This window comes from Carcharhinus amblyrhynchos, chromosome 8 (genome assembly GCF_965287045.1).
Source record: "Carcharhinus amblyrhynchos chromosome 8, sCarAmb.v2.hapA, whole genome shotgun sequence".
Lineage (NCBI taxonomy): Eukaryota > Metazoa > Chordata > Chondrichthyes > Carcharhiniformes > Carcharhinidae > Carcharhinus > Carcharhinus amblyrhynchos.
Genome location: NC_137331.1, coordinates 41055675 through 41081717, shown reverse-complemented (window position 1 = coordinate 41081717; position 26043 = coordinate 41055675). Strand labels below are relative to the sequence as shown.

General features: G+C 41.3%; 1 protein-coding gene across 1 annotated transcript in view; it reads left to right on the top strand.

Moving 5' to 3' along the window:
- Positions 1–4035: 4035 nt before the first annotated feature.
- The window catches only part of tbc1d31 (TBC1 domain family, member 31), a 36568-nt gene continuing 14560 nt past the window's right edge, over positions 4036–26043 (top strand). The window contains exons 1-12 of the mRNA XM_080193931.1: positions 4036–4244; positions 9957–10103; positions 11021–11136; positions 13180–13358; positions 15407–15558; positions 17132–17291; positions 18230–18430; positions 19178–19372; positions 21168–21247; positions 24204–24350; positions 25014–25147; positions 25252–25385. Coding sequence (XP_080050057.1) covers positions 4168–4244; positions 9957–10103; positions 11021–11136; positions 13180–13358; positions 15407–15558; positions 17132–17291; positions 18230–18430; positions 19178–19372; positions 21168–21247; positions 24204–24350; positions 25014–25147; positions 25252–25385 — 1722 coding nt within the window. The 5' untranslated portion in view covers positions 4036–4167. The remainder of the gene's footprint in view (positions 4245–9956; positions 10104–11020; positions 11137–13179; positions 13359–15406; positions 15559–17131; positions 17292–18229; positions 18431–19177; positions 19373–21167; positions 21248–24203; positions 24351–25013; positions 25148–25251; positions 25386–26043) is intronic.

Genomic DNA, 26043 nt, shown 5'->3' with positions numbered 1-26043 from the left:
ACCCAGGGGTCCGCCGGGAAAACCGGCCCCTACTTCCGGTGACGTGGCTCCACCACGCTCCGCCACCTCACACTGCTTCCGGGTTACTGAGCAATCAGCTGGCCTGCATTGTTACAGTGAAGCAGGCCATTTAACTCATCTGGCCCATACTTGCCCACAACAGCACCCCTCCCTTTTGTCAAGTTTCTATATTATAAAAAGTTTCTAAAATATATGTTATATACATAAAATTTTTACAATATGTTTATATATAAAGCTTTTACGATAAATTATATACATAAAGCTTCTATAGTATGTTATTTATATAATGCTCCACAATATGTTATATATAGTTTCTCCAACATGTTTTATATAGTATAATATATATGTGTGTATTATAATTAGTTATGTTGTACACTCATTATATCACTTATATTGCTAGACTTATGAAGGACAATCGCCAGTGAGGGTGATTGTCTTTCATGAAGCTGAAATTAGCTGATGGCCCTGATTTGGGATATGTAGTCTCTAGCTCAAAGGTTTGGTCATGTGATATCAGTTCAGGTTATGGCGTGTTTTGCCTCTCTCATTTTCCTCTTCATTCTGCTGTCTCAAAGCACTGGTATCCTCCCCCACTGACTCTACCACCACCTTGTTGGGTCCAGGACAATGGTACCCCAGCAGTTGATGTCAATGTTGTATTTCTTCATGTGAGCTTTTGGCACATCCTTAAAGCTCTTTTTCTGTCCTCCTCTGGTGTACCTGCCCTGACTGAGCTGGGAGAGGAATACCTGCTTTGGGAGCTTAGTACCTAACATTGAACTATATGACCAATATAGTTCATATACATACAGACTGTATACAAGAATTTTGAAACTCCGTGTGGAACTTTAAACCTTAATTTGAATGATCACATGAAAGCAGCAAAGTGTGAATTATCTATAGGGACATAAGACTTAGGATAAGGAGTAGGCCATTCAGCCCCATGAATCTGCCATTCAATAAGATCATAGTTGCTCTGGTTGTGGTCTCAATTCCACTTTCCTGTCTGGGTCCCATAAACCTTGAATCCCTTGTCTATCAAGAACCTTTCTGCCATGGCTTGAACAAATTCAATGGCACAGCCTTCATCGCCTCCATAGACTAGTGATGGAGAAAAAACAGTTCTCCTCATCTCTACCTACAAAGGGAGATCTTTTCTTTTAAAACAGTGCCCTCCAGTTCTAGTCTAACCCCACAAGGGGAAACAACTTCCCATTATCCAGTCTATCACGACCCCGCAGAACCTAACATGTTTTGACAAGATCATCCCTCATTCTTTTAAACGCCAATGAGTAAAGGCCCAACCTGCTCAAACTTTTTTCATCAGATTTGAAAGTATCATTCAGAACGTTTGTTTTTAATGAAGGACTTGCATTGCCACAATAACACCTTTCACAACCTCAGGATGTTTTGATGCACTTCACAGCCAATTAAGTAGTTTGAAGGTGTAGTCATTGTTGTAATGTAGGAAACTCAAAGCGAACACCAGACTCTCGAAGCAACTGCTCTACTTGAAATTGACTGTGACCAGAGACTCCCAGGACGAGAGTAGTAATGCTCTGGGGATGTTCTCAAAGCCTCCCTGAAGAAATAAAGGAACCCCATCGACTCATGGGAATCCCAGGGTTTGTGGCCATGCAATATAGAGAAGGCCCTGAACACATTGAAATCTTTCATTGGAGACATGCAAAGGCAAAATTGAGGTCTTGATGAAAGAACAGAAAGTCTATATATTGCACATTGAATTTATCAGCCATCTCAGAACCCACTGGAGTGAAAACAAGTCATCCTTAACCCCAACAGACTAAGAAGAGAAGAATAGGAAATACAGTAACCAATTTGTGCACCACAAGTTCCTACAAGCAGCGATATATTTCTTGAACCCAACTCCACAAGCACTGAGACAAAACTCATGCAAAATCAATGTCAATAGACTGGACACTTTGTCCAGGATCCAGAAAGTGTCTCCCCTGTGAGGCCTTGTTTTCTCAACTATATGATAAGACACAGTAAAGGAAAGAGAGAGAAATTGGTGAACTGGGGCGATGACAATAAGCTTTCCCTCAACATCAACAAAACAAAGGAGATAGTCATCGACTTCAGGAAGCGTAGAGGAGAACATATCCCTGTCTACATTAACAGAGATGAAGTGGGAATGTTCGAGAACTTTAAGTTTCTAGGTGTCTAGATCACCAACAATCTGTCCTGGTCCCTCCATGCTGATACTATAATTAAGAAAGCCCACCAATGCCTCTACTTTCTCAGGAGGCTTAGAAAATTTGGCATGTCTGCTATGATCTCACCACACTTTACAGATGCACCATAGAAAGCATTCTTTCTGGTTGTATCACAGCTTGGTATGGTTCCTGCTCTGCCTAAGACCGCAAGAAACTACAAAGGTCAAGAATAAAGCCCAATCCATCACTCAAACCAGCTTCCCACCCATTGACTCTGTCGACACTTCCCTTTGCCTCAGAAAAGCAGCCAGCTTAATTAAGGGCCCCACCCTGAACATTCTCTCTTCCACCTTCTTCCAATCAGAAAAAAAATCCAAAAATCAAAGGACACATGCCAACTAATTCAAGAACAGCTTCTTTTCTGCAACCTTCAAACTTTTGAATGGAGCTGTCTCGTATTAAGTTGGTCTTTCTCTACGCCCTAGCAATGACTGTAACACTATATTCTGCAATCTTTCCTTTCCTTCTCTACAAATGTTATGCTTTGTTTGTATAGCGTGCAAGAAACAATATTTTTCACTGCATACTAATGCATGTGACAATAATAAATCAAATCAAAAATATGGCCAAAGCATTTCCAGAGGAGGAACAAAGAAAAACAAACTGAAACGCTCTGAAGGGCGGCAGGAAGAACTTGTTACTAATTGTTCAGAATGGCAACAACTTGTCCAGCAAGCTGCATGTTTAGAGTCACACGTTGAGGCACAGCAGGGATGGAAAGCAAAGGAAGAAAATCCAGTACTGTAGGATGTCACTAGCTTGGACATCTCGTCCCAAATGTGTGGGTCAAGGATTGGCCTTTACAGTCACACAAATTAAAGACCCATAGCAGAAAGATCCTAGTATTGCGGGAGAACAATGATTGGTTTGTTATGATGTTAGCTGAGAGATAAATATGGACCCAGAACGCCACCATCTTCAAAACTGATGATCTGGTCATGATCTCATTACAGATAGAGAAGTCTGAAAACACGTACCAACCGACTCAACCATGGCTTCTGCTTGGTTGCCATCAGACTTTTGAATGTGTTCTATTGCACACTAAGCCGATTTTTCTCTTCACCCAACCGGAATCTGCAACACTACATTCTGCACCCTTTCTTTTCCTTTTCCCTTAAGTATTCTATGAACATTATGTTTTGTCTGTATAGCTCTCAAGAATCAATACCTTTTGCTGTATCCCAATACATGTGACAATAAATCAATTAAATTCAAAAGACTGGTTGTGGGATCAGCCATGTTTCCTACATAAGTATATAACTGACTTTGGCAAAATACAAAAAGTACAAAATTAATGCAATTTCTCTTTAACTATCTTCATAATATAGTTATACAATAATACTAATATTTCAATGTAAAAACTTCAATCCAACTAAGAATGTGGTGGCACAGAGGTTAGCATTGCTGCCTCATAGCTCCAGGGACCTGGGTTCAATTCCCAGTTTGGGTCACTGTCAGTGTGGGGTCTGCACGTTCTCCCCGTATCTGCATGGGTTTCCTCCCACAGTCTGAAAGACGTGCTGGTTAGGTGGATTGCTATATGCTCCCTCACTGTACCCGAACAGGTGTAGGAGTGTGGCGACTGAGGGGGTTTCATAGTAACTTCATTGCAGTGTTAACGTAAGCATACTTGTGACTAATAAATAAACTTTAAAGCCTTCACTCCAGCTGACCCAAAAGAAACTCACAGAAAACTACCATTCCCAGGAGGCGTTGCGGGCAGCGTACATGCGCAGTGCGGGTGTAATGATGCCACGTCCTGTCCAGACCGGATGTTTGGACGGGATGGGATGACCGTTATTTTTCTCCCTCCATTGGGGTTTTGCAGCTGTGGTGGTGCGCATTTGCCGGCTGGGGCGCTCCGGGGAAGGAGTGTGGATCTTCCGCCGGCCGGGTCGAGGCTGGTCTGATGCAGAGCAGCGACTTGGGGGCCCGGGAGCGGGGCCGGATCTGGCAGCGGAAGCCCAGCCCGTCGGCAGCGGATGGGTAAAGACCGGCACCTCCGACACCTAGCTTCCCCCCCCTCCCCCAGCCTCCTTCTCCACCCCCCCAGCCTCCTTCTGCCCCCCCCCCAGCCGCCTCCTCCCCCCCCCCCCTCCAGCCTCCTACCCCCCCCCCCCCCCCAGCCTCCTACACCGCCTGTTTGGGCACACTGAGGGAGAATTTAGCATAGCCGGTGTCCCTACCCAGTACATCTTTCGGACTGTGGGAGCAAACCAGAGGACCCAAATGAAACCCACACAGACACAGGGAGAATGTGTGGAGACTGCACAATGACCCGAGTCGGGAATCAAACCTGGGTCCCTGGCTCTGTGATGCAACAGTGCTAACCATTATGCTGCTACGTTGATTTGTCTTTAGACTGAAGGCCTGAATGAAAAATTTGAACATGAAGTACAATAGGCATTTCCAAAATTAGCTTTTTTTTTGTCCTGAAGTTGATAGAAATCCTAAACCTGGCAAAATCAAGCCCATTTACCCAGGTCCCTGGTGCTCTGAGATGCTGGCTGTGAGACAACAGTGCTTTTTGATTTGATTTGTTATTGTCAATAACAGACTAAGCTATACAGATAAAGCATACCATTCATAGAGAAGGAAATGAGAGCGTGTAGAATGTAGTGTTACAGTCATAGCTAGGCTGTAGAGAAAGATCAACTTAATGCAAGGTAAGTCCATTCAAAAGTCTGACAGCAGTAAAGACGAAGCTGTTCTTGAGTCGGTTGGTACGTACCCTCAGACTTTTGTATCTTTTTCCTGAAGGAAGAAGGTGCACCTCCATCTTCCCCTAGTCATGTCACTGGGATTCCCACCAACATTCATAGAACATTACAGCACAGTACAGGCCCTCAATGTTGTGCCAAGCTATGTCCAATCCCAAGATCAAGCTATCCCACTTCCTGTAATTCTGGTGTGCTGCATGTGCCTATCCAATAACAGCTTGAAAGTTCCTAAAGTGTCCGACTCTACTATCGCAGCAGGCAGTCTATTCCACACACCAGTCACTCTGAGTGAAGGATCTACCTTGGACATTTCCCCCATGTCTCCCACCCTGAACTTTATAGTTATGCTCCCTAGTAACAGTTACATCCACCGGAGGAAATAGTCTCTGCATGTCCACTCTATCAATCCCCCTCATCATCTTATAAACCTGTACTAAGTTGCCTCTCATCCTCCTCTGCTCCGAAGAGAAAAGCCCCAGCTTCCTCAACCTTTCCTCGTAAGACCTACCCTCCAAACCAGGCAGCACCCTGGTAAATCTCCTCTGCACGCTCTCCAATGCTTCCACATCTTTCTTATAGTGAGGTGACCAGAACTGAACACAATATTCCAAATGTCTCACCAATGTCTGGTATAGTTGCAGCGTAACCCCACACCTCTTAAACACAAACCCCCTGTTAATAAACACTAACACACTGTAGACCTTCTGCACGGCTCTATCCACTTGAGTGGCAACCTTCAGAGATCTGTGGATATGAACCCCAAGATCTCTCTGTTCCTCCACATTCTTCAGAACCCTGTCGTTGACCCTGTAATCTGCATTCAAGTTTGTCCTACCAAAATGAATCACCTCACACTTATCAGGGTTCAACTCCATCTCACTTTTCTGCCCAGCTGTGCATCCTATCAATGTCTCTTTGCAGCCTGCGAGAGCCCTCCACCTCATCCACTACTCCACCAATCTTGGTGTCGTCAGCAAATTTACTAGCACAACCTTCAGCCCCCTTTCTTTCCCCAACCACCTCCTCCTCTGCCTCCCCCACCACCTGTTCTGTGGGACTCTGCTCAGAATTGTGTTCATAACCAATTTAAGATTATCAGTTGGACTTGTATTGTGCTTTCCTCAGGCTACCTGTGTTCCAAAAGCAAAGTCATGATGTGGAGATGCCACTGTTGGACTGGGGTAAATGCAGTAAGAAGTCTCACAACACCAGGTTAAAGTCCAACAGGTATATTTGGTAGTGATGTTTCCTACCAAATAAAGCTGTTGAACTTTAACCTGGTGTTGTGAGACTTCTTACCATATGCAAAGACCAGACCTCTGCAGGCAAAATGAACATTGTGCTGTTTTTGAATTTAAATACATGGGATACAATAATTCCCTGGATCTTTCTCAATTGCAATGCATTGACAAATCAGAATCAACATGCCCACCAATCAGCACTCTTATCTTGTGCAGATATCTTGGATTACAGTGTGTTTAGATGGAGGGATTTTTCTTTTAAAAAGAAGAATCAGCCAGGGTTCTCCTTCCTGATCTCCATTCGATGATACAGCATTGTACAGTTTAAATGCATTGATAATGCATTGTGCAATCTGAGTTAAGGATGATGTTTCTGCTTTCATGTTTTCTTGTTGCTCACTTTAAAATTTGGCATTCTTGTGTCTGTCCTGATGCGTGTAGGACCAAAAGCTTTAAAAGCATGTCCTTTTTTTCCAACAATACTCAAGTCTATACTATTAAGTGATTATTATTTACTTGTTATAAGTATATTGGAATTAGTGGGGAGGGATATTTGTTGTGTATGTGGTGGTTGTCTCATCGTAACAAGGCGGATCAGTTGAATGGTGCTGCCTACCTGTGAGTACCTGATTTAATTGAAGTTGGAAAGAGGGCTAACTCTTGGGTGAGTAGACTCAGTGAGAGTTGAACTAGTGTCAAACTTTGAGGAGCAGATGAAACCCGGTGTGGCAAAGAGGTTTGGAAAGATGTAAAAAAAAGAAAAGAGATTGGCTTTAGGAACAAGTGAAGATGAGGAAAAGAGGACAAGAGTTTTTGAAGTTAAATGGAAGATATACCCAGCTAGAAGCTGTTTCAGGTTTTAAAATAATCTGGAAAGGGAGGGTGGAGGTTTCCTTCAGTTAAACAAGTTCAGCAATAATAAGGGGGAAAAGAATCCCCAAGGAGCTGCAGGCCCTCTCCCAGAAGTGCAGGAAAATGGAGAGGCTGAAGTTCTGGCTCCTGATCCGTGCAAAGTCTGTGGAGGGGGGGGTGTCCTCTGTTAGTGGTTCTTGCATAAGGGGACTGCCGGCAATGAGGTTTGGAAAAGGAGAAGACTTTCAGCTGTTTGAAAGTAAATTTGTTGAAAAAGTCTTTAACCAATAGTACCGACTGGAGCCAGTGGTTGAAATTGACAAAAAGGTTAATGTTGCAACAAGGCAATAGAAGGCTCTCCCGTCAGCCAAAACAAATAAAAACTGCAGAAATCACCGGAAAAATATTCTTCTGGGGAGGGGGGGGGAAGAGTTTTAAACATGGTCCAAAAAGGAGCTTACTTTCCCGCCAAAGCTCCAAAAATGCGGGAAAAGCACAAACTGTAGCTGATGGCAGTTTTAAAAAAAACTTTGACAGTCTTAAAGTAGTAATGCATTTAAAGTTCTACAACATTTAATGCAACAATCATAAGGACAAGGGACAGGAACATCAAAGAAGAGCCCAGGTAGAAGGGAGCCAATAAACAATGCAAGACCTCAAAAGAGATAGTTAAGATCTCATGAAAGAGGCAACGCTGGAGCTCAGGAGGCAAAAACCTCTCAGAGGCAATGCCAAAATCAGAGTAGGTAGCAAAACTCCCCAAAAGAAGGGCACTGAAAGACCCCAAGAAAGACTGTAACCGACTGACTAAGTGAAGAGCTGAAAGCAAAACTCAGGTTGTGTCCTATCTTTTCGTATTATAATGATAAGTTCCTTGCTACAACTTTCAAGGAACTTCTCATTATAATACAAAAAGATAGGACACAACCTGAAGCTTTGCATGAGAAGGAAGAGATCGTTACCAAATGTTGATGGAAACAAGTGATGAAATCACCTTGGAAGAAACTCAGAAGTGGATAAACTGAATGGATCGCCAAAGTACATGCTTTGGAATAAAGAAAAAATCAGGTCTAACTGGAAGATTGGTTGATCCAGAAGACAAAAGGAAGAGATAAATTAATGCACTCAGTTGAAGGAGATGTGGTAGAGAAAACTAGACAAAGCAACAGTTCGGGCAGAGAAGGAAACTTAGACTACATGCCAGAGCAAGATTGCTGAAATGATCACACTCTCAAAAGCACAAGACGAATATGATGACATGGTTGATGGAAAACATGCCAAATAGAAATGCTGGGAAGAGAAGAAACTTTACACAACCTAAATACCAGAAGCAGAGTACCTGACCATTTCCTTCATGGGTGACAAACCAAGATTATGCAAGAGCTGTCAAGACGTAAGACTATATTGTACTATGATAATGGTATCTCCATACATTGTAGAGTGAGTTACTTGACAGTTTTTAAAAAAGCAAAGGATTGGCGAGTGACACCATCCGCAGCATAAAGTATGTAATCCACGGTCAGCGCAGTCTAGGACAAAACTCAAAGCAACAAGCCTGTATGGAAGAATCCCATGCAAGACTATATTAGGAATGTTGCATAGTTAAAGCTTTCTAGAAGTGTTATGTTAAATGCAAACCTCAAGATCTCTCTATTGTAAATCAGTGTAACCATTGTTCATGTGTCTGGCTTGTGTGTATAATGTTAATTTAAAATGTTGGTTGAGTAAATCGATTTTGAAGATGGCATACAAATGTTAAAGGAGGAGGGATGTTGTGTCTTTCTCTTTAGACAGTACAGCAGAAGTGAGTCACCTGACTTGAAGGACCAATGGAAACAGAGACAGTCCTGTCTCAGGCATTTTATTTTTGGGGACCACGTTGTAAGCATGTAAAACTGGTCTGTGCCCCAGGATAGACTTTGCAATGCATAAACCTCTTCTACCTGAGTTTCTCTTTTCTCAACAAATCCCTTTCTTTCCTGACGAAGCTTGAAATCTCTTGACGACACAATGATAGCCTCAACGTAGCAGGGCTTGGTGATTACAGGCAGGAGATCACAAAATGTATTTAGCTGCTGAGGAAATAGTGCATGCTACTGACGTTGGAAAAAGCTGTCTGCATAATTTTGTGTACGAGAGCACACATCATCTCATCCAAAATCTCTTTGAATTTGACTCCTACAAGAAGATCTTTGATCATCAACAGGACAGACTAGCTGATCAGACCATTCCATTTGATTGACAAAATATCAAAGGCAGCAAGTCAGAAATTTAAAAAAGCAGGAAATTCTTTCATATATAATATATATATCAGAAAACAATCATTTGAAAATATGCAATTTTTGAGACTCCACACTTGTAAAATTAGTTTCTCAGTACCAAAGAAGTTGTTGGGTTGTAATTATGAATTCGTATGCTGTTAGAAACTCAGCTGCACTATGAACAAAGTTTAACTATTCCATTGGACAAGTCCTGCACTTGGGTAATGGTATTCTCATACATTTGCTGCCCTCGTCTTCTAACTAGCAGAAATCCTGGTCCTGTCTTTGAGAGGTGATATTGAAGCAGCCTTGGCAAGTTGCTACAGTGATCCTCTTGACCTATAGATCAGTCAGTTCTAGATGACAGGGAAATCAGTGTTTGTTTAATAGATTGAGTTTGTCCACAATGAATACTAGCAGCAGGGACCCATCTGTTGGGAACAGAGCTCGTGTGCTGAAATTTCATTCATAATGCAAATTCAGAAATGTCCCAATTGGGTGTGTGATCATCTGAAACCAATTTTGGTGCTCAACTGTGAGCATTTTAAACAATGTTGTGACGTGGATAGTTTTACCAACTTTTTAAAATCAGTGTCTCTTTTTCTGATTTTTTTTTTTGAACAGTGTCATAGTAAATGTCACGCATAGTGTGGTGGGCTATCACTCAAAGACCATTCGATTCCTTCATGTTGCGTTTGATGCTGCAGGAGAAGCTTTTCTTGCTGGTGATCACCAGGGCAGCATCTATCTCTTTGACTTGAGCAGGAATAGGTAAGTCACTTCGATTACTTGCTGACATTCATTGTTGATGTATACTGACCCCTTGTATATCTAATTGTAATTGCTGCACCATTGGTGGCAGTGCCTTCAGCAGTATGGGCTCTAGGTTTTCAAATTCCCTCTTTGATTCTCTGCCTCCTTTTTAAGATACTTGATTAAAATATACCTCTTTGACCAACCTTTAGGTCACCTAATGTCTCCATATGTGATTTTTGTCAAGTTTTGTTCCTGTTAAGTGACTTAGAATGTTTTACTCTCTTGAAGATGCTATATAAAATGCAAGTTGTTGTAATCTCAGTAACCACTGGATCTGATTTAGATCCATAGGCATTAAGGAAAATTCATCATTTATATGAAAATGGGAATGCTTCAGAATGAAACAATAGAATGGCTGAAAGTCTGCCGTGAAGCAGCAATTCAATCTAAGACTTTTTTAAATCCACTGCCCAGCAGTTTGCTTTCTCTCTTTCCATTTACCCTGCCCCCTCCTTTAATGAAAAGCTATTGAAGTTACCTGTTCTTTGTAATAGTGCACTAGACAAAGCTCTTGTCAAGAACATGTGTAATCATCCAATGATAAAGGTTAGAAGGCATGGGGTATAGCTAGACCATGGCATGCAGGTACAATTTTTTTAAATGGGAGCTCTATAGGTAGCTGTAGTTTTGTAGAGTTTTGGACGAAGATGCGACTGACTAATAATTCCAGTACATTGCCTAAATGTAGATCGCTTAAGTTGCGAGCATATGCACTGTGCAGAGGGGACTGACTTGAATCAATTCATTTTTGCTTTTAACCAATAACTACTTTGCTGTTTAATGACAGATATATTGTAACAATGAATTCTGTAGAGTGACCCTATTGAATGATTGATTATTCCCAATACTTTTTCTTGTTATTCTTCCTGTAGCTTTAAATTAGTGCAGCGAACAGGGCAAGCGTGTACAGCATTGGCATTCAATCTCCGAAGAAAGACAGAATATTTGGTCGCTCTGGCAGATTACTCTGTGAAATGTTTCGATACAGGTAAAGTTTATAATAAAAGATGATGCCGAAATAAGTAACTGCTTTACCTTTGGAGATGCTGCTCTGTAAAGAGCTAAAAGTGTAATTTCAGATCAAGCCACACGAAATAGCCAGGGAAGATTTCTTAAAAAGCTTTGCTATAAATAAGCATGTGGAATAGTTCACGTTTTTAAAAGCCAATTCTTGCAGTTGTGCCTCAGCATGTACGTCAAACAAGCTACTGAGGTATGCAGACCAATTGGATTCCTGGTTTGTGCCGAGTTAGCTAGAGCATAGCTAGGGGTTTTATGGTTGGCCACAACATCCAAGCCTTGATGTGTGGATGGGTGGTGGAGGCGTGGCAGAGGCAGAATCACATTATTACCAAGGACCTCTGCTGGAAGTGGATATGCCCAGCTATGTAGTAAGGGGCTCGGCTCCAATTCTTCCTTTGCTTATGTAGCCTTCAGCAATCACCATTGAGGCTTTCATGTAAATAATCATTTAAGTGCTGTGGCAGAAGATAATAAGACATGAAACTGTATCCCAGCAAGTCAGAACTCGTAGAACAACTGTTAATTCTAATAATAGCGTATAGTGTAGTAATAAGTCTGCAGCTTGTCTTTAAGCTTAAGCAAATTTATTCTCGTAACAGCCTCCTGCTGATTCTCCGCACCCAGCTGTTACAGCTGTGTCCACCCCTTTGGAAGTTGTGCCAGAGATCATCACCTGTCTCTAACAGTGCAATGGTTTAACCATATAATTGCCAAAGGATGCAGTTGCTGAAACATTGACACAACAACTACATAACGCCTTTAACATAATGGACAATCTCATGATGCTTCACAGCAGCATTATAAAATAAAGTATGACACTTTAGCCACGTAAGGAGATGTAGACCAGATGACCAAAAGCTTGATCAAATTGATAGGTTTTAAGGAGTGTCTTAAAGGAGGAAAATGTAGGGGGGAGGTGTAGGGAGGGAATTCCAGAATTAGGGCCCTGATCAGCTAAAGGTACACACTCCAATGGTGCAACAATTTTAATGGGAATGCACAAGGGGTCAGAATTAGAGGAGCTCAAATACCAGAAGGGTGTGTTTCTGGAGGAGAATAAAGATAGGAGGAGTGAGTCCATGGATGGATTTAAAAACAAGGGTGAGAATTTTAAAATCGAGATGTTGCTTTACTGGGAGCGAGTGTAGATTGGCGAATACGGGTGATAGGGGAAATGAGTGTGCGTTAAGCCACAGACAACTGTCCAAGTTCACAAAGGATAGAATGTAGGAGACCAGCCAGGAGTGCATTGGAATAGTCTAGAGGTAACAAAGGCATGGTATGTGCATTTCATCAAATGAGTTGTGAAATCGGGCAATGTTAACAGATGTGGAACTAGGCGGCCCTAGTTATGATGTGGATATGAGATGGGAAGCTCATTTTGGGGTCAAAAGTGAGATTAAAGTTGCAAACCAACTGGTTTAACCACAGATTATTACCACTGAGAGGGGAGCTGGTAGCGAATGACTGGAGTTTGGAGCAGGGACTGAAAGCCTTGAGTGTTAATATTTAATTAAGGTCATTTCTGCTTATCCAATACTGGATTTTGGACCATTAGTCTGTTAACTTAATAATGTGTTGAGAGATGTGGTGGTGGAAGAGTTGTGTTGTCAGCATACGTGAAGATGATGGCGATGGGAGCAATTATAGGCTGTCAGTAAAACTGTTCAATTTCTCAGCTGTATGCCATAATAGACTACCACAAATATAAAAATGAAGACATCGATTTTATTATTTAGATTATAGCACAATCCTAGATAAATTCAGACTACACCTTGTTTTGCTGTGCACAATAAGTGCAATGATATGAGTTCCACTATTTTAATAACAGGTCCCCAAGTGAACTGCTGCCTCAATTGGTTATATCTTGCATGTAACTAACGGTATCGAGCTTGAACATTGCAAGCTCATTTGAGGTGAGCAATGAAAACTCTTGTGGCAGATGTACAATGATACAGGACCTTGTACAAAAGTTTATATTTTGAACATTTCTGTTTAATGGACACAGACACAAAAGAGCTTGTGAGTTGGATGAGGGGACATGAGTCTACAGTTTCATCCATTTCTGTTCACGGATCTGGAAGATATGCAATCACTACATCATCTGATGCAGCACAACTCTGGGACTTGGACACATTCCAAAGGAAGAGGAAACTGAATGTACACTTGTCAGTTGGCATTCAGAAGGTTAGTAAAGAATATTAAAGTAGGAGCTATAGCAGTATATTACAGATTTGATAGGGTTGAGCCATTTAAGCATATAGTAGCCGTAATTATAAGTTCCATAACAAAACCTAAGTGTTTTAATTCCTTTGCACATATTCAGTAAAGTATCTCTGTGCATCCTGTAGATTGTACATATTGCAGCCACAGTGTAGCAAGGGTGGAGGGAATTAGTGTTTATATTCCTTAAACTAACGTATCCAAATCCTATCCTGCATTAAATTCCCATTTTTTCCCCCATCATTCCATTCTCATTTGTGTACATTGGCTCCTTGTTCCCCATCCACAAGATGCACTGATTTTAACCTGAGGGTTACTACACCTTAGGTGAGGGGCAAGGGTGAAAAGGCATGCCTTCATAAGTAACCTAGCTGCTACAGGAATCTGCTATTGGCATTGCTCCAGCCAACTGAGCTAACTAACTTGCCCAAATACTTGAATGGTGATCTCACCCAAATTGTTTCATCATTTCACTGTGTTCTGTTCTAGTTTCTGTTTTTGTCCCATATTTATGCATTTACCTTTATACCTCTGGCTCCATCAGTCATTCTTTAGTCCATCCATTCACTTCAAATGTGTCTGAATTTTACCTTAATGCTATCAGCAGATTTTAGTGCAGTTGTTAACATTACCACAGCCAATATCATTTTTGGATTAATGTGAGAGCCAAAACAACTCCCTATAAGATTTTAGAAATCCAGAAAGTGCTGTTTCAAACAGTAGGAAAATATTAATCCATCTCCTTTACAGAAAGAAATTCCACTTTATTCCACAATATTATCACTTTAAGGAAATTGTGATCTGATTGACATGCTCATGGTGAATTGAGGTTATTGTGATTGAACTTCACTAATCCTTTCAGACCATATTAGTTGACACAAAAATGTTGCTGGATTGCTTAGCACAGGTAATGTTGGATTATTCTAAACTTTTGTCCTAATTTTGTAAGTTGACTTTTTTTGTATTTCAACACATGAAAGTAACTTGGAGACAAAGAGAGCGCAGTAGTGTAGGTTGATGCTGTCAGAACCATATTGCTCCCATTTGCACTTTGCAGAACATTTAAAACTTATTTCTTAAAATTTGGAATTAAAGTCTATTTGGAGTATTGTAAGCAGTTCTGCGCACCAAACAACTAGAATAATATTGGCCTTTGTGGAGATTGCAATATAGAATGAGGATTTGATTGAAAAATTCAAGCTGCTATAGGGAACAAATGCAGTAGGAATAGAGGACCATAAAATGAGTCCAACCTTTCAGGGATAAAATTAGGAAACATTTCCACAGGCAGGCGGGCAGATATTAAGCATGCACTTTCAGTATGCCGCTCACGCTGTCATTCCATACCCCTTGATCCCTTTAGCCTCAAAGGCCACATCCATCTTCCTGGTGAACGTATTGAATGAACTGGCCCCGACAGCTTTCTGTGATAGAGAATTCCACAGGTTCACAACTCTGACTGAAGACATTCTTCCTCATCTCAGTCCTGAATGGCTTACCCTTATTCTTAAACTGTGACCCCCGAGGCCTGGACTTTCCCAACATTTGGAACGTTCTTTCTGCATCTAGCCTGTCCAGTTCCATCAGGATCTTATATACTTCTATGAAATTCCCTCTCGTGCTTCTCCGTTCCAGTGAGTACAAGCCCAGTCGATCCAGTCTCTCTTCATATGTCAATCCTGCCATTGCGGGAATCAGTCTGGTTGAACCTTCACTGGACTCCCTCAATAATGTGATAGAAACTTGACGCTCTTTCATAAACTACATTTGATGTTGGGCCAGTTGTTAATTTTAAATCTGAGACTAGCTAATGAAAATCAGTCAGAGGTATTTGGGGTTATGAGGTTAAGTTGGGTATGTACATGGGTATATGGTTCCAGATAAACCATGATTTCGCTGAATGGTGAAACATGCTCAGGGGCAAATACTTGTTCATGTGCTTGTATTTAGCCATTGAAGGAGCATTCTGTTCCCCATTTTAAGATTTGATAATTTGTTCTTTTGTAATTTAGGTCTGTTTCCTTCCATTGAGTAATACCATCATCAGTTGCTTTAAGGATGATTCTATCTTTGCCTGGGAAAGTGACACCCTGCATTGCAAGTATCAATTACCAGTCCCAGAAGATGAATCCCGAATCACTTATCGAGCTTTTGCTGTCACCAGGTAGAATATGTACTAGATTTTGATGCAGTTTATTTAAGGAAGGCAGATTTGCTCTAATTACCTTGTTTTTAGGATTTGCTTTTGTTCATAGAATCACCCAGCACAGAAGGTCACCGTTTGGCCTGTCAGGCCTCTGCTGCTTTGTTGAAAGAGCTATTCAATTAATTCCATCACCTCACTATTTCCACATAACTTTGCAAAATGTTCCCGTTCAAGTAAATATCCAAATTACAATTGAATCAACTTCCACCATCCTTTCAAAATAATAACAGCTCACTGCGGACAAAATATTCTCATCTGTCTGCCAATTAACTCCAATCTGTGTTTCCTGGTCACTAACACCTGTGCCAGTGGAAACAGTTTCCCCATATTTACCCCAACAAAATCCATCAAAGATTCGAAATTCGTCTTTTTGATGATTTTTTTAACAAAGATTTGTATAAGGTTTAGGCACTGGATGTCCCTTTGGCGCACATTTCCTTTCTGTACTCTAATGACTGATTTTAAAGGGAAACTGCTTAACTGAACATTTTTAAAGTTATTTTACAAACACTGTTACTTTTGAGAAGTACTGTATTTAAGCTTTTATAATTCTTTCAATGTTATACTTAAATAGTTATCCTTTTCTTAAAAACATGTTTTTTAAACACTTATAACTTCTCGCTGCTGTATATGCGAATCACATTACTTTGATAGCATGAAGATGGTGCAGATGCTTTATTGATGCAAACAGTAAATGTAAAGAGTTAATCATTTCTGTTCTGTAGTTACTCAGTGCTCTTAAGTACATCATTTAAATAACCCTCTTAACAAGTCAGATCCTTAATGATGTGATCTCAGCTGCAAGATGGGAGTGTTGGAATCTATTTTCTGTCTTTATCCACTATCCTTACATATGCATCTCATACAGAGTAGCTGGGACCTTGGCTGAGATCAGATAACTGACTGAAGAGCAGGACTCAAACTTGAAATATCCCATGCCTGCCTCTCCTCAGATATTCAACTTGCTAAGCCACTGGAGTATCTTGCTTAACATTCCTCATGCAACTTCCTCCTGTCTCCTTTCCTCAACAACAACAATTTCTATTTGTACACTGCCTTTAACAAAGTAAAGCATACCAAGATACTTCACAATGTTACTAAACAAAATGTGACACACAGCCCACTCAGCCACGTAAGGAGATATTACGGCAGCTCAAAAGCGTAGGTTTTAAGGAGTGACTGAATGGAGGAAAGAGAAGATGACAGTTTTAGGGAGGGATCCCAGAACTTAGGGCCTAGATAGTCGAAACGGCAGCTGCCTGTGGTGAAGTAATGAAAATTGAGGATCCAAGATGTCTAAATTGGAGAAGCGCAGAAATGTTTTGAAGTTTGTAGAGCCTGGTGATGCATGGAAGAATTTGTATATAAGATTAAGAATTGAGGGAATGCTTGACGGGAGCTTGTGTAAATCAGTGAGCACATGGGGTGATCGTGAATGGAACTTGGTGTGAGTTCTAAGTGGGTGCTGCCTGCGTGTCATTAATATATATGTAACAAATCGAGATTTCTATCAAAATCTTAATACTTACAGGGATGGTCGGGCTCTTGTAGCAGGAGGAAAATCTAACTTCCTTCATCTCTGGTGCCTGAACGCCAGGCAGCTTCAGCGGATAATTCAGATGCCTCCGAAAGTACGAACTATTCGACATCTGGAATTTCTCCCCGATAGTTTTGACGGTGGATCAAGCCAGGTGAGGAGCAGCTGATGTTTGGAGTACTGGTTGAAGGATGCCATGTCAGCACTATGCAGTACCTAGAGTACTGAGACCAATTTTAATCAGACAGGGATAATGTCCCAGATCAGAGGCTGGTGTAGAGAGCCATGGGAGAGTTGATCCCTGCTGCTTGAAAACTGAGTGATGAAGAAGAACTCAAGATCCCGTGGGATCTGGATTTACTGCCAGCAATTACGAATGGACAGAAAATCCAGCTCATGTAAAATAATTAGCAGAGCAAGGAAGGCTAATCTGGAAAACTACTTCAGTTTAAATTGTGACAGCAAGATCGGGGGACATGGATTCAAACTAGTGTAAAGCAAATTTGGGGCTGATTCATGCAAAGGTGATTATTAGTGAAATAGTGGTTAACACTGCTGTCTTGGCGACAAAGACCCGGGTTCAATTCCTGCCTTGGGTGACTGTGTGGAATTTGCACATTCTCCCCATGTCTGCCTGGGTTTCCTCCCAGTCCAAAGATGTGTGGGTTAGGTTGATTGGCCACGCTAAACTGACCTTAGTGTTGGGGGATTAGCAGGATAAATACATGAGGTTTTGGGGGTAGGGTCTGGGTGGGATTGTGGTCGGTGCAGACTTGATGGGCCGAATGGCTGCCTCCTGTACTGTAAGATTCTGAGACATTTGGGTTGGACAATAGAAATTAAAAACTCTGTCATGATTTTTGCTGTTGGGGGGGGGAGGTGGTGGAAGTGGCGGCATTGCTGGGGAGCACTATTGGTTCTTTCTTGATTTTTGAGGCTGAATAGTTCTTGGGGGTAATTTGAGTGAAGGCAGTATTTCACGTTTAATTCACCACATAATGTTTCATCATTGGTGTGTAGCTTATTCCAATGATATTGCTAAGTTTTTAGTTCATCCTTTGCTGTAAGTAATGCATGTGACCAATGTTGCAGGTCATCGGCGTCTTAAGCCAGGATGGCATAATGAGGTTTATCAACGTCCAAACCTGCAAGCTGCTTTTTGACATTGGAAACCTTGACAATGGAATTAACAGAGTGGCGATCAGTCCAAATGGACATTATATTTCAGCGGTCTTAGAGGATGGCAGCCTTAGCATTTACAGTGTTAAGGCTTTGTCACAGGAATTGAACAAGGTATTCAGCAGTTTATTGGATGGAATATTAGCCAAACATGTAAAAAGATAATTGCACTGTAAGTCTCAGTCGTCTTTGTAAGGATTATTGTACCAGCATAAAAATACAGCAAGGTTAAAAGTTTCATTAGCTGTTACTAATATTTAATAAAATGTTGAACTGGTTGGTGACTTTTATCTAATTTTTATAAATGCTATTGAGGTATCGAATGGAGAATCTTTGTACATATTTCATATTTTGTAGTTTAGTACTGTGGATGTTTTGGGATGTCCTAAGAATGTGGTAGTGCTTTGTAAATGGAATATTTAAAACCAAAATTATTATTCCTGCATAGTTACATTTATCAAAGGGAAAACCAATTATTGTCTCAGATTGAGTATATGTCTTGTCTGTGTTTTTTTTGTGTAATGTTTGATGTCTGTTTTACAAAGTATGTTGGCTGGAGTACTCATTGACCAATTTGTAGCATTTATTGTATGGATGCTTTGCAAATTAAATACGTTTAAGGAATGGGCAGTTCTTTATTTCACATTACAATCCTGATGGGATAACTAATCTTTCATCAAGTATGACTGTGTACTGTTGTCTCATTCACAGCACCATCACACGTAGAATATTGTGGTGGGGCAGGCACTTGCTTCTTTGACCATTTTGTTAATAGTATTTCTCATTGTGTCCCTCAGGGCAAAACCACTGCAAGTGGAGGAAAGTCTCCTGTCTCACGTCAATTGTTTTTGTTTCCTCCAGCCGCCGCCTCCTCTGGTTAAAGTTGTTGCCGACAACGGAAAGACCAAGGACTCTCAAAACCAGAAGAGTGTGTCTGGCCTGAAAATGAGAGTGACATCTGGAAGTGTAGCAAGACCTTTGAGAGGAATGTCAGCTGGGAAGAAAATGCAGACCAGGGTCCTAAAGCCATCTGGCAGCATAATGGAGGACAAGGAGGTCAGAAGGCAGAGTCGGGGGAGTTTTAAAAATAAAAGTTGGATTTATTTTTAAAAGCATTGCTCCAAAATCAACCAACGGGTGAAAACTAATTTATAACTCATGTAAATTGCCTCAAAGACTAGTCATCTGCTGAAACCTAAAAGATTTACTCTTCTGAATATGGAGAAACTAATTTAATTTTTGCTTCCCCTCCCATTTTGTCCCAAATATCACTGATTCTTTTACAAGTACAATTTTATTGGTGCTGAGCACACACTACTACATTGCCCAAATTGTGTGTGTTTATATAGTGACAGTCTCAATCTGTCTCTCAATGATAACTTCATTGCATTCACAAATGCAATCATGGGGCATCAATTGCTCTCCTCTTTTCACATTCCTTCCTAAGTCCACCACACTGAGGCTAATCGTTTCTCACCTTAGAACCCAGCTGAGATTAGTCACTTTGGTGTAAACTGAGAGTGCCAACATGGTTCTGTGCGTAGCAGCCTTGTCTTTGAATCGGAAGACCGTGGATTCATATCTTACTCCAGGGACTTAGGCATGTAATCCAGGCCAATGCTTTGCAAAGTACCTAGGAACTGCAGTGCTGTCACTTGGATCATAAGTTAGATCAAGGCTCTAGTTGAGCACTCCACTGGATGCCATGATACCACTCTGAACAAGAGCATCAGTGTTCTCCCTGGCATCCTCGCCAATAATTTGCTCCACTTATTCCACAGTATAAAACTCATCAATTTCTACCTGTCTTCAGCTCTGAAGAAGTGGCACAGGACAAAACATTAATTCTGTTTCTCTCTTCACAGATGCTGCCAGATATGCTGAGTTTTCACAACTTTTATTGTAAATTATTGTTTCTGTTTTAAAGAGAGTAAAATGTCACATTAATTTGAATTGTGTGCAAATTAGCAACTGTTTCCTACATTTACAGGAGCGAATACGCCCCAAAAGTACTTCATTGATGAGAACACTCAAGGTCATGAAAAATGCCGTAGAAATAGAATGTCTCAGCTGAGCAATAGAAAGAAAGATCAAATAATTTGCCACACTCCAGGGATTTAATCTAGTCTATGAAATTCATTGTCAGGCAATGTATTTACCTGCTAAAATATCAGGGCAGTATGGCTGAAAGAGATTTCATTCTGATAGTTTCTATTGGATAGTTCTCTGTAGTAATAACACTAAGATTGTACCTTATCCACCTCAGTTTTGTATAATCTTGAAGTTTGCGATCACATTGTGAAATGTTAAAATATTCTCAATTAATGACATGACATTTCACCCTGTTCTTTTTAGAAAAGAGAAATAATTTGTAATAAAAACAGAAAATATTGGTCTGGCAGCATCCGAGAGAGAGAAACAGAGTTAACCTTTCGACCATGTATGACTCTTCAGAGTTGAAAACAGGTAGAAATATGATGGATATCATACCCTGAAATAAGTAGAGCAAAATAGAAGATCAGGGAAAGATGGGAGCTCAGGACAGACTTGACAAAAATGTCATGGGTACAAAGGGAATGCTATGGATCGTATTAAAGACTAAAAGTGCTGATTGCAGCCTAAAGATCAGATGGCAGAATGTGCTAATAACAGAACAAGGATCAGTTTCTGAAAGCAAAACGTAAGAAAAAGTTCTCGGCTGGCCATCTGTAGAGAGGGAATGGGGAAAGAAAATAATGAAAAAGGGGAAAAAGTGATCAAATGGAGGACAGAGTACATGGTCTGAGATTGTTGAACTCATTGTTAAGTCCAGAAAGCTGTTAAGTCATTTCTTCTTCTTTTCATATTTCAGAATGTGCTTCCAGCAGGTTTGAATAAAAAGCGACTACAAGCCCTGCTGAAAGAATTTGGAGAATATCCAGAGAAGTACAGGTACATTGCTGAAATGTTAGGAAATCTCAATAACTTCATACCTACAGCTGCATGTAAAAAAAAAAAGTCTGATAATTGGATTAATGTAAATGAAGGAATTCCAAGCAGTCTGATGTAATGCTCGTTGATGGTGACATCTCTGTTTCATCAGCATTCCCCAAATACTGACAAGTTTGGTTTGTTCTGAACTTAGTGAAAAATCAAATTTAAAATTAAAGTTAATGGACAGTGAGTCTATATGGTCCATTTGTTCGCAGGGACATCACAGCGATGCCTGTGTTGGTCCTTGCGTGATATCTGCACATCCACACTTTGCATTAGGATTCATAGACATGGTTGTCAAGAGAAAGAATGCTGCTGATTTTTCTCCCTCCCAGCCCAGGGGCCTGGAGGGCAATTATAGTCCTTTCAGACTTGCTGCCGTGGCTGAAGTTGGCCTCCAGCACTCTGCATTGCGTGGCACTGTTTTACAAACAGCTTTTACCCCAGTTGAGAGATGAGTTTTGAGAGCAATTATGAAGAGGCCCAAATTGTGAAAGCAATTTATATCTTGTAACTTCATAATGCATCTTTTAATGTTTTACAGTTTGCCTCAAAAGTTGCTATAAAATGGTCATTAGTAAGTCTGACTGGGAATTCAGGAGAAACACTTCTACCCATTGAGTGGTGAGAATGTGGAGCTCTCTATCATATGGAGTAGTCACAGTGAATAGTATGGATATGTTAAAGGAGTATCTAGGTGTGGGAAAGGAGCATCTTGATAAACATGAGTGAGAATACGCTGATAGGTGGGAAGAGGCTCATATGGAGCATGAACACCGGTCAAAAAGGATAGTAGGAAGAGAGGTAATAAGCCGTGGATAACGAAGGAGGTGAAGGAAAGTGTTAAATTAAAAGCGGAGGAATTTAGAGTAGCTAAGAGTAGTGGGCGAGATGAGGATTGGGAGAGGTTTAAATGTCAACAAAGATTGACAAAGAAGTTGATAAAGAAGGGTAGGAGAAACTATGAAGCTGGGCTAGCGCTTAATATAAAAAAGGATAGCAAGAGTTTTTATAAATAATAAAAAGGAAGAGGCTGGCTAGGGTGAATGTTGGTCCTTTAGAGGATGAGAAAGGGGACCTAGTGGTAGGGGATGAGGATGTGGCTAAGGTATTGAATAACTTTTTTGTTTCTGTCTTCACGGAGGAGGACGTGAATAATTTGCCGGGTGTTAGCGATGGAAAGGTGGTAGGACTGGAGGGTCTTAATGACATTACTGTTACTAGAGAGGCGGTGCTCGACAGACTGGAGGGGCTGATTGTGGACAAGTCCCCAGGACCGGATGGAATGCATCCGAGGGTTCTGAAAGAAATGGCGGAGGTGATAGTGGATGCCTTGGTGGTTATTTTCCAGACGTCGCTGGATTCCGGGGAAGTGCCGGATGACTGGAAAACGGCTAATGTTACGCCTTTGTTTAAGAAGGGTGCCAGGCAAAAGGCGGGGAATTATAGGCCGGTTAGTTTAACGTCTGTGGTGGGTAAAATGTTAGAATCTGTCATTAAGGAGGAAATTGCAAGGCATCTTGAAGGGAATTGCTTGATAGAGCAGACGCAGCACGGTTTCATTAAAGGGAAGTCGTGTCTGACAAATTTACTGGAGTTCTATGAGGATGTGTCTAGGGCGGTGGATAGAGGAGAGCCGGTGGATGTGGTCTTTCTGGATTTTCAGAAGGCGTTTGACAAGTACCTCACAAGAGGTTATTGCAGAAGGTCGAGGGACATGGAGTTGGGGGTAGGGTGTTAGCGTGGATAGAGGATTGGTTGTCAAATAGGAGGCAGAGAGTGGGGGTCAACGGGTGCTATTCGGATTGGCGGATGGTGACTAGTGGAGTGCCCCAGGGGTCGGTGCTGGGGCCTCAGCTTTTTACCATTTATGTAGATGATCTGGAGGAGGGAACCGAGTGTAGGGTGTCGAAATTTGCTGATGACACCAAGATAGGGGGAACGGCAAATTGTGCGGAGGGTGTGGAGAGTCTGCAGAAGGATCTAGATAGGCTGGACGAATGGGCCAGGAAATGGCAAATGGAATTTAATGTTGGCAAGTGTGAGGTGGTCCACTTTGGTAGGAAGAATGGTAGGAAGGACTATTACTTACGGGGCGAAAAACTGCAGCAGGCGACGGTGCAGAGGGACCTCGGGGTCCTTGTGCATGAGTCGCAAAAACCCAGCTTGCAGGTGCAGCAGGTGGTCAGGAAGGCGAATGGGATGCTGGCCTTCATAGTGAGGGGGATTGAATATAAAAGTAGGGAGGTCTTGCTGCAGCTGTATAGGGCATTGGTGAGGCTGCAGCTGGAGTACTGTGTGCAGTTTTGGGCACCGCACCTGCGCAAAGATATTTTGGCCTTGGAGGGAGTGCAGAGGAGGGTTACTAGGCTGATACCGGAGTTGAGGGGGTTGAGCTATGAGGAGAGGCTGAATAAACTGGGCTTGTACTCGTTAGAGTTTAGAAGAATGAGGGGAGATCTCATTGAGACTTATAAGATGATGAATGGGATGGATAGGATAGAGGTGGAGAGACTCTTCCCGCTCAAAAAAGACAGTAGGACTAGGGGGCACAGCCTCAAGATAAAAGGGGGGCGGTTTAGAACGGAGTTGAGGAGGAACTTCTTCACTCAAAGGGTGGTGAATCTCTGGAATTCTCTGCCCGTTGAAGTGGTGGAGGCTGCCTCGCTAAATATTTTTAAGACGCGGGTTGATGGGTTTTTGATAAGAGAGGGGATTAAGGGTTATGGGGAGAAAGCGGGAAAGTGGAACTGAGCAGCGACAGATCAGCCATGATCTTATTGAATGGCGGGGCAGGCTCGAAGGGCTAGATGGCCTACTCCTGCTCCTATTTCTTATGTTCTTATAAACCAGTTGGGCCGAATGGTCTGTTTCTATGCTATTGATTCTGATTAATTTTGCATTTGGATTACAGGATGTTTATTTGGCGTTCTTTACTGCAATTACCTGAGAACCACGCAGCTTTCAGTAGCCTCACCGACAAGGGTACACATGCTGGGTACCTGGGAATTCATGAAACGTATCCAATCAAAAGTCGAAAACTCTTAAGAATTCTTCAGAGGTCTGTTTCAAAACTTAATCTGTTACAAAAATGCTCAAGGAAGGCTTTACCTTGAATATGTGCTGAATTTAGAGTGTAGAATTTTCAAACAGTGTCCTTTTTTTCTTACCCATGCCTTGATTCTGTAACTGTTACCTGGTTGAAGTTGATTGTTCAAAATCCTGATTCCCAAAGTTGCAGCCTTGACAATTTTGAGGAAGATTTGTTAAGAAGCTATCTAATAAGACAAAAATACCAACTTGAACGCCAATTGTTCAGGTCCGGGTATGTGAATCTTAAGGCTCAGTAGCTTAGCATATTTAAAGCTTGCCAATCCTGCCTTGATATTTTATTGTCCTTCAATTACCTTGACTCTTGGAAAAAAAGTGATAATTGCTGCACTTATCTAATTTATTATTTTCTTCATTTCTAACCACTTACCTCATCCCCACTCTCTAAACTGACAAATCAGTATATTCCATGTTGACCATCACCTGGAGGAAGCTAAGAGGGGTTGAATGTACACTGGGTGGTGAACTTTCATGTTCATTGCAAGAGTATCTTTATAGTACCACCACTGGCTGGGCTACTCCGGTCCTTAATAAAAAGTTTCAGCAACATGTCTCTCTTTACAGCGTATTTCAAATTCTGTACTAGCAAGTGACTGCCTGTTTTATTCTCCAGGGTTTTGTCAGCTATGGCTCACTGGTCAGCCATCTTTTCTGAGGTCTCTTACCTTCCACTGCTCGCATTTCCATTTGTCAAACTCTTTCAAAACAACCAGTTAATTGGGTTCGAAGTTGTTGCTACCGTAATAAGTAAGTAAGGGTTGGGCAGCTTCTTGGTTAGTGGAGGAAAAAAGTTTTACTATCAAGTCTAAATGCATTGTAGGTATAATCTTTCATCTTTATCTATTTTCTAGTAAACTGGTGTCAACACTGGTTTGAGTACTTTCCAAATCCTCCAATAAATATCCTCAGTGTGATTGAGAATATCCTGGCTTACCATGATAAAGAACTGCTGCAGCATTTGGTGAAATACAACATAACCTCACAGGTAGCAAGTTAATTTTCATTCTCTTGTTTTACCGAACTTTTACTGTGACTCATAGAAACGTAGAAAATAGGAGCCTTTCCGGCTCTTCGAGCCTACTCCGCCATTCATTATGATCATGACTAATCATCCGATTCAATACTCTGATCCACCTTCCCTCCCATTGAATTGGTTTGAATTTACTGTAATGGAAACTAATAAGGGAACAGGGCATTCTTAATTCAGGCATAGCATATCTGACTTTAGAATGTCACTCTAATCCCCAACCCTGGGAGAACCTACTGTGGAACCAGAGTGATATTCCTTCTGCAGCTGTTCCTCTGGCCTCCGGAATGGAACAGAAATTCTGTGTTAAATACTGAACATTTTGTTTTACAAAACTGTAACTGATCTGTCCTGTATCTCTAGATTAGCTTCAGACACAAGTTAATAATTCACGCCCAAACTCAGTATGATGATCAAGTTTTTGGTTTAATGGCTCGAAGTGCTCCTTTCATTTTTAATATCAAAAGTCACTGCACATGGTGTTATCTATAATGTACTTTGGCTGATCGTCAGTTGGATCTAAAAATTCTGAAATCTGTCCTGAAGAACAAAGTCTAGGTATTTGCTTCTAGTTATTAATTGTTGTTAACTTTTTTTTTGGTTATTTGAAGTAATA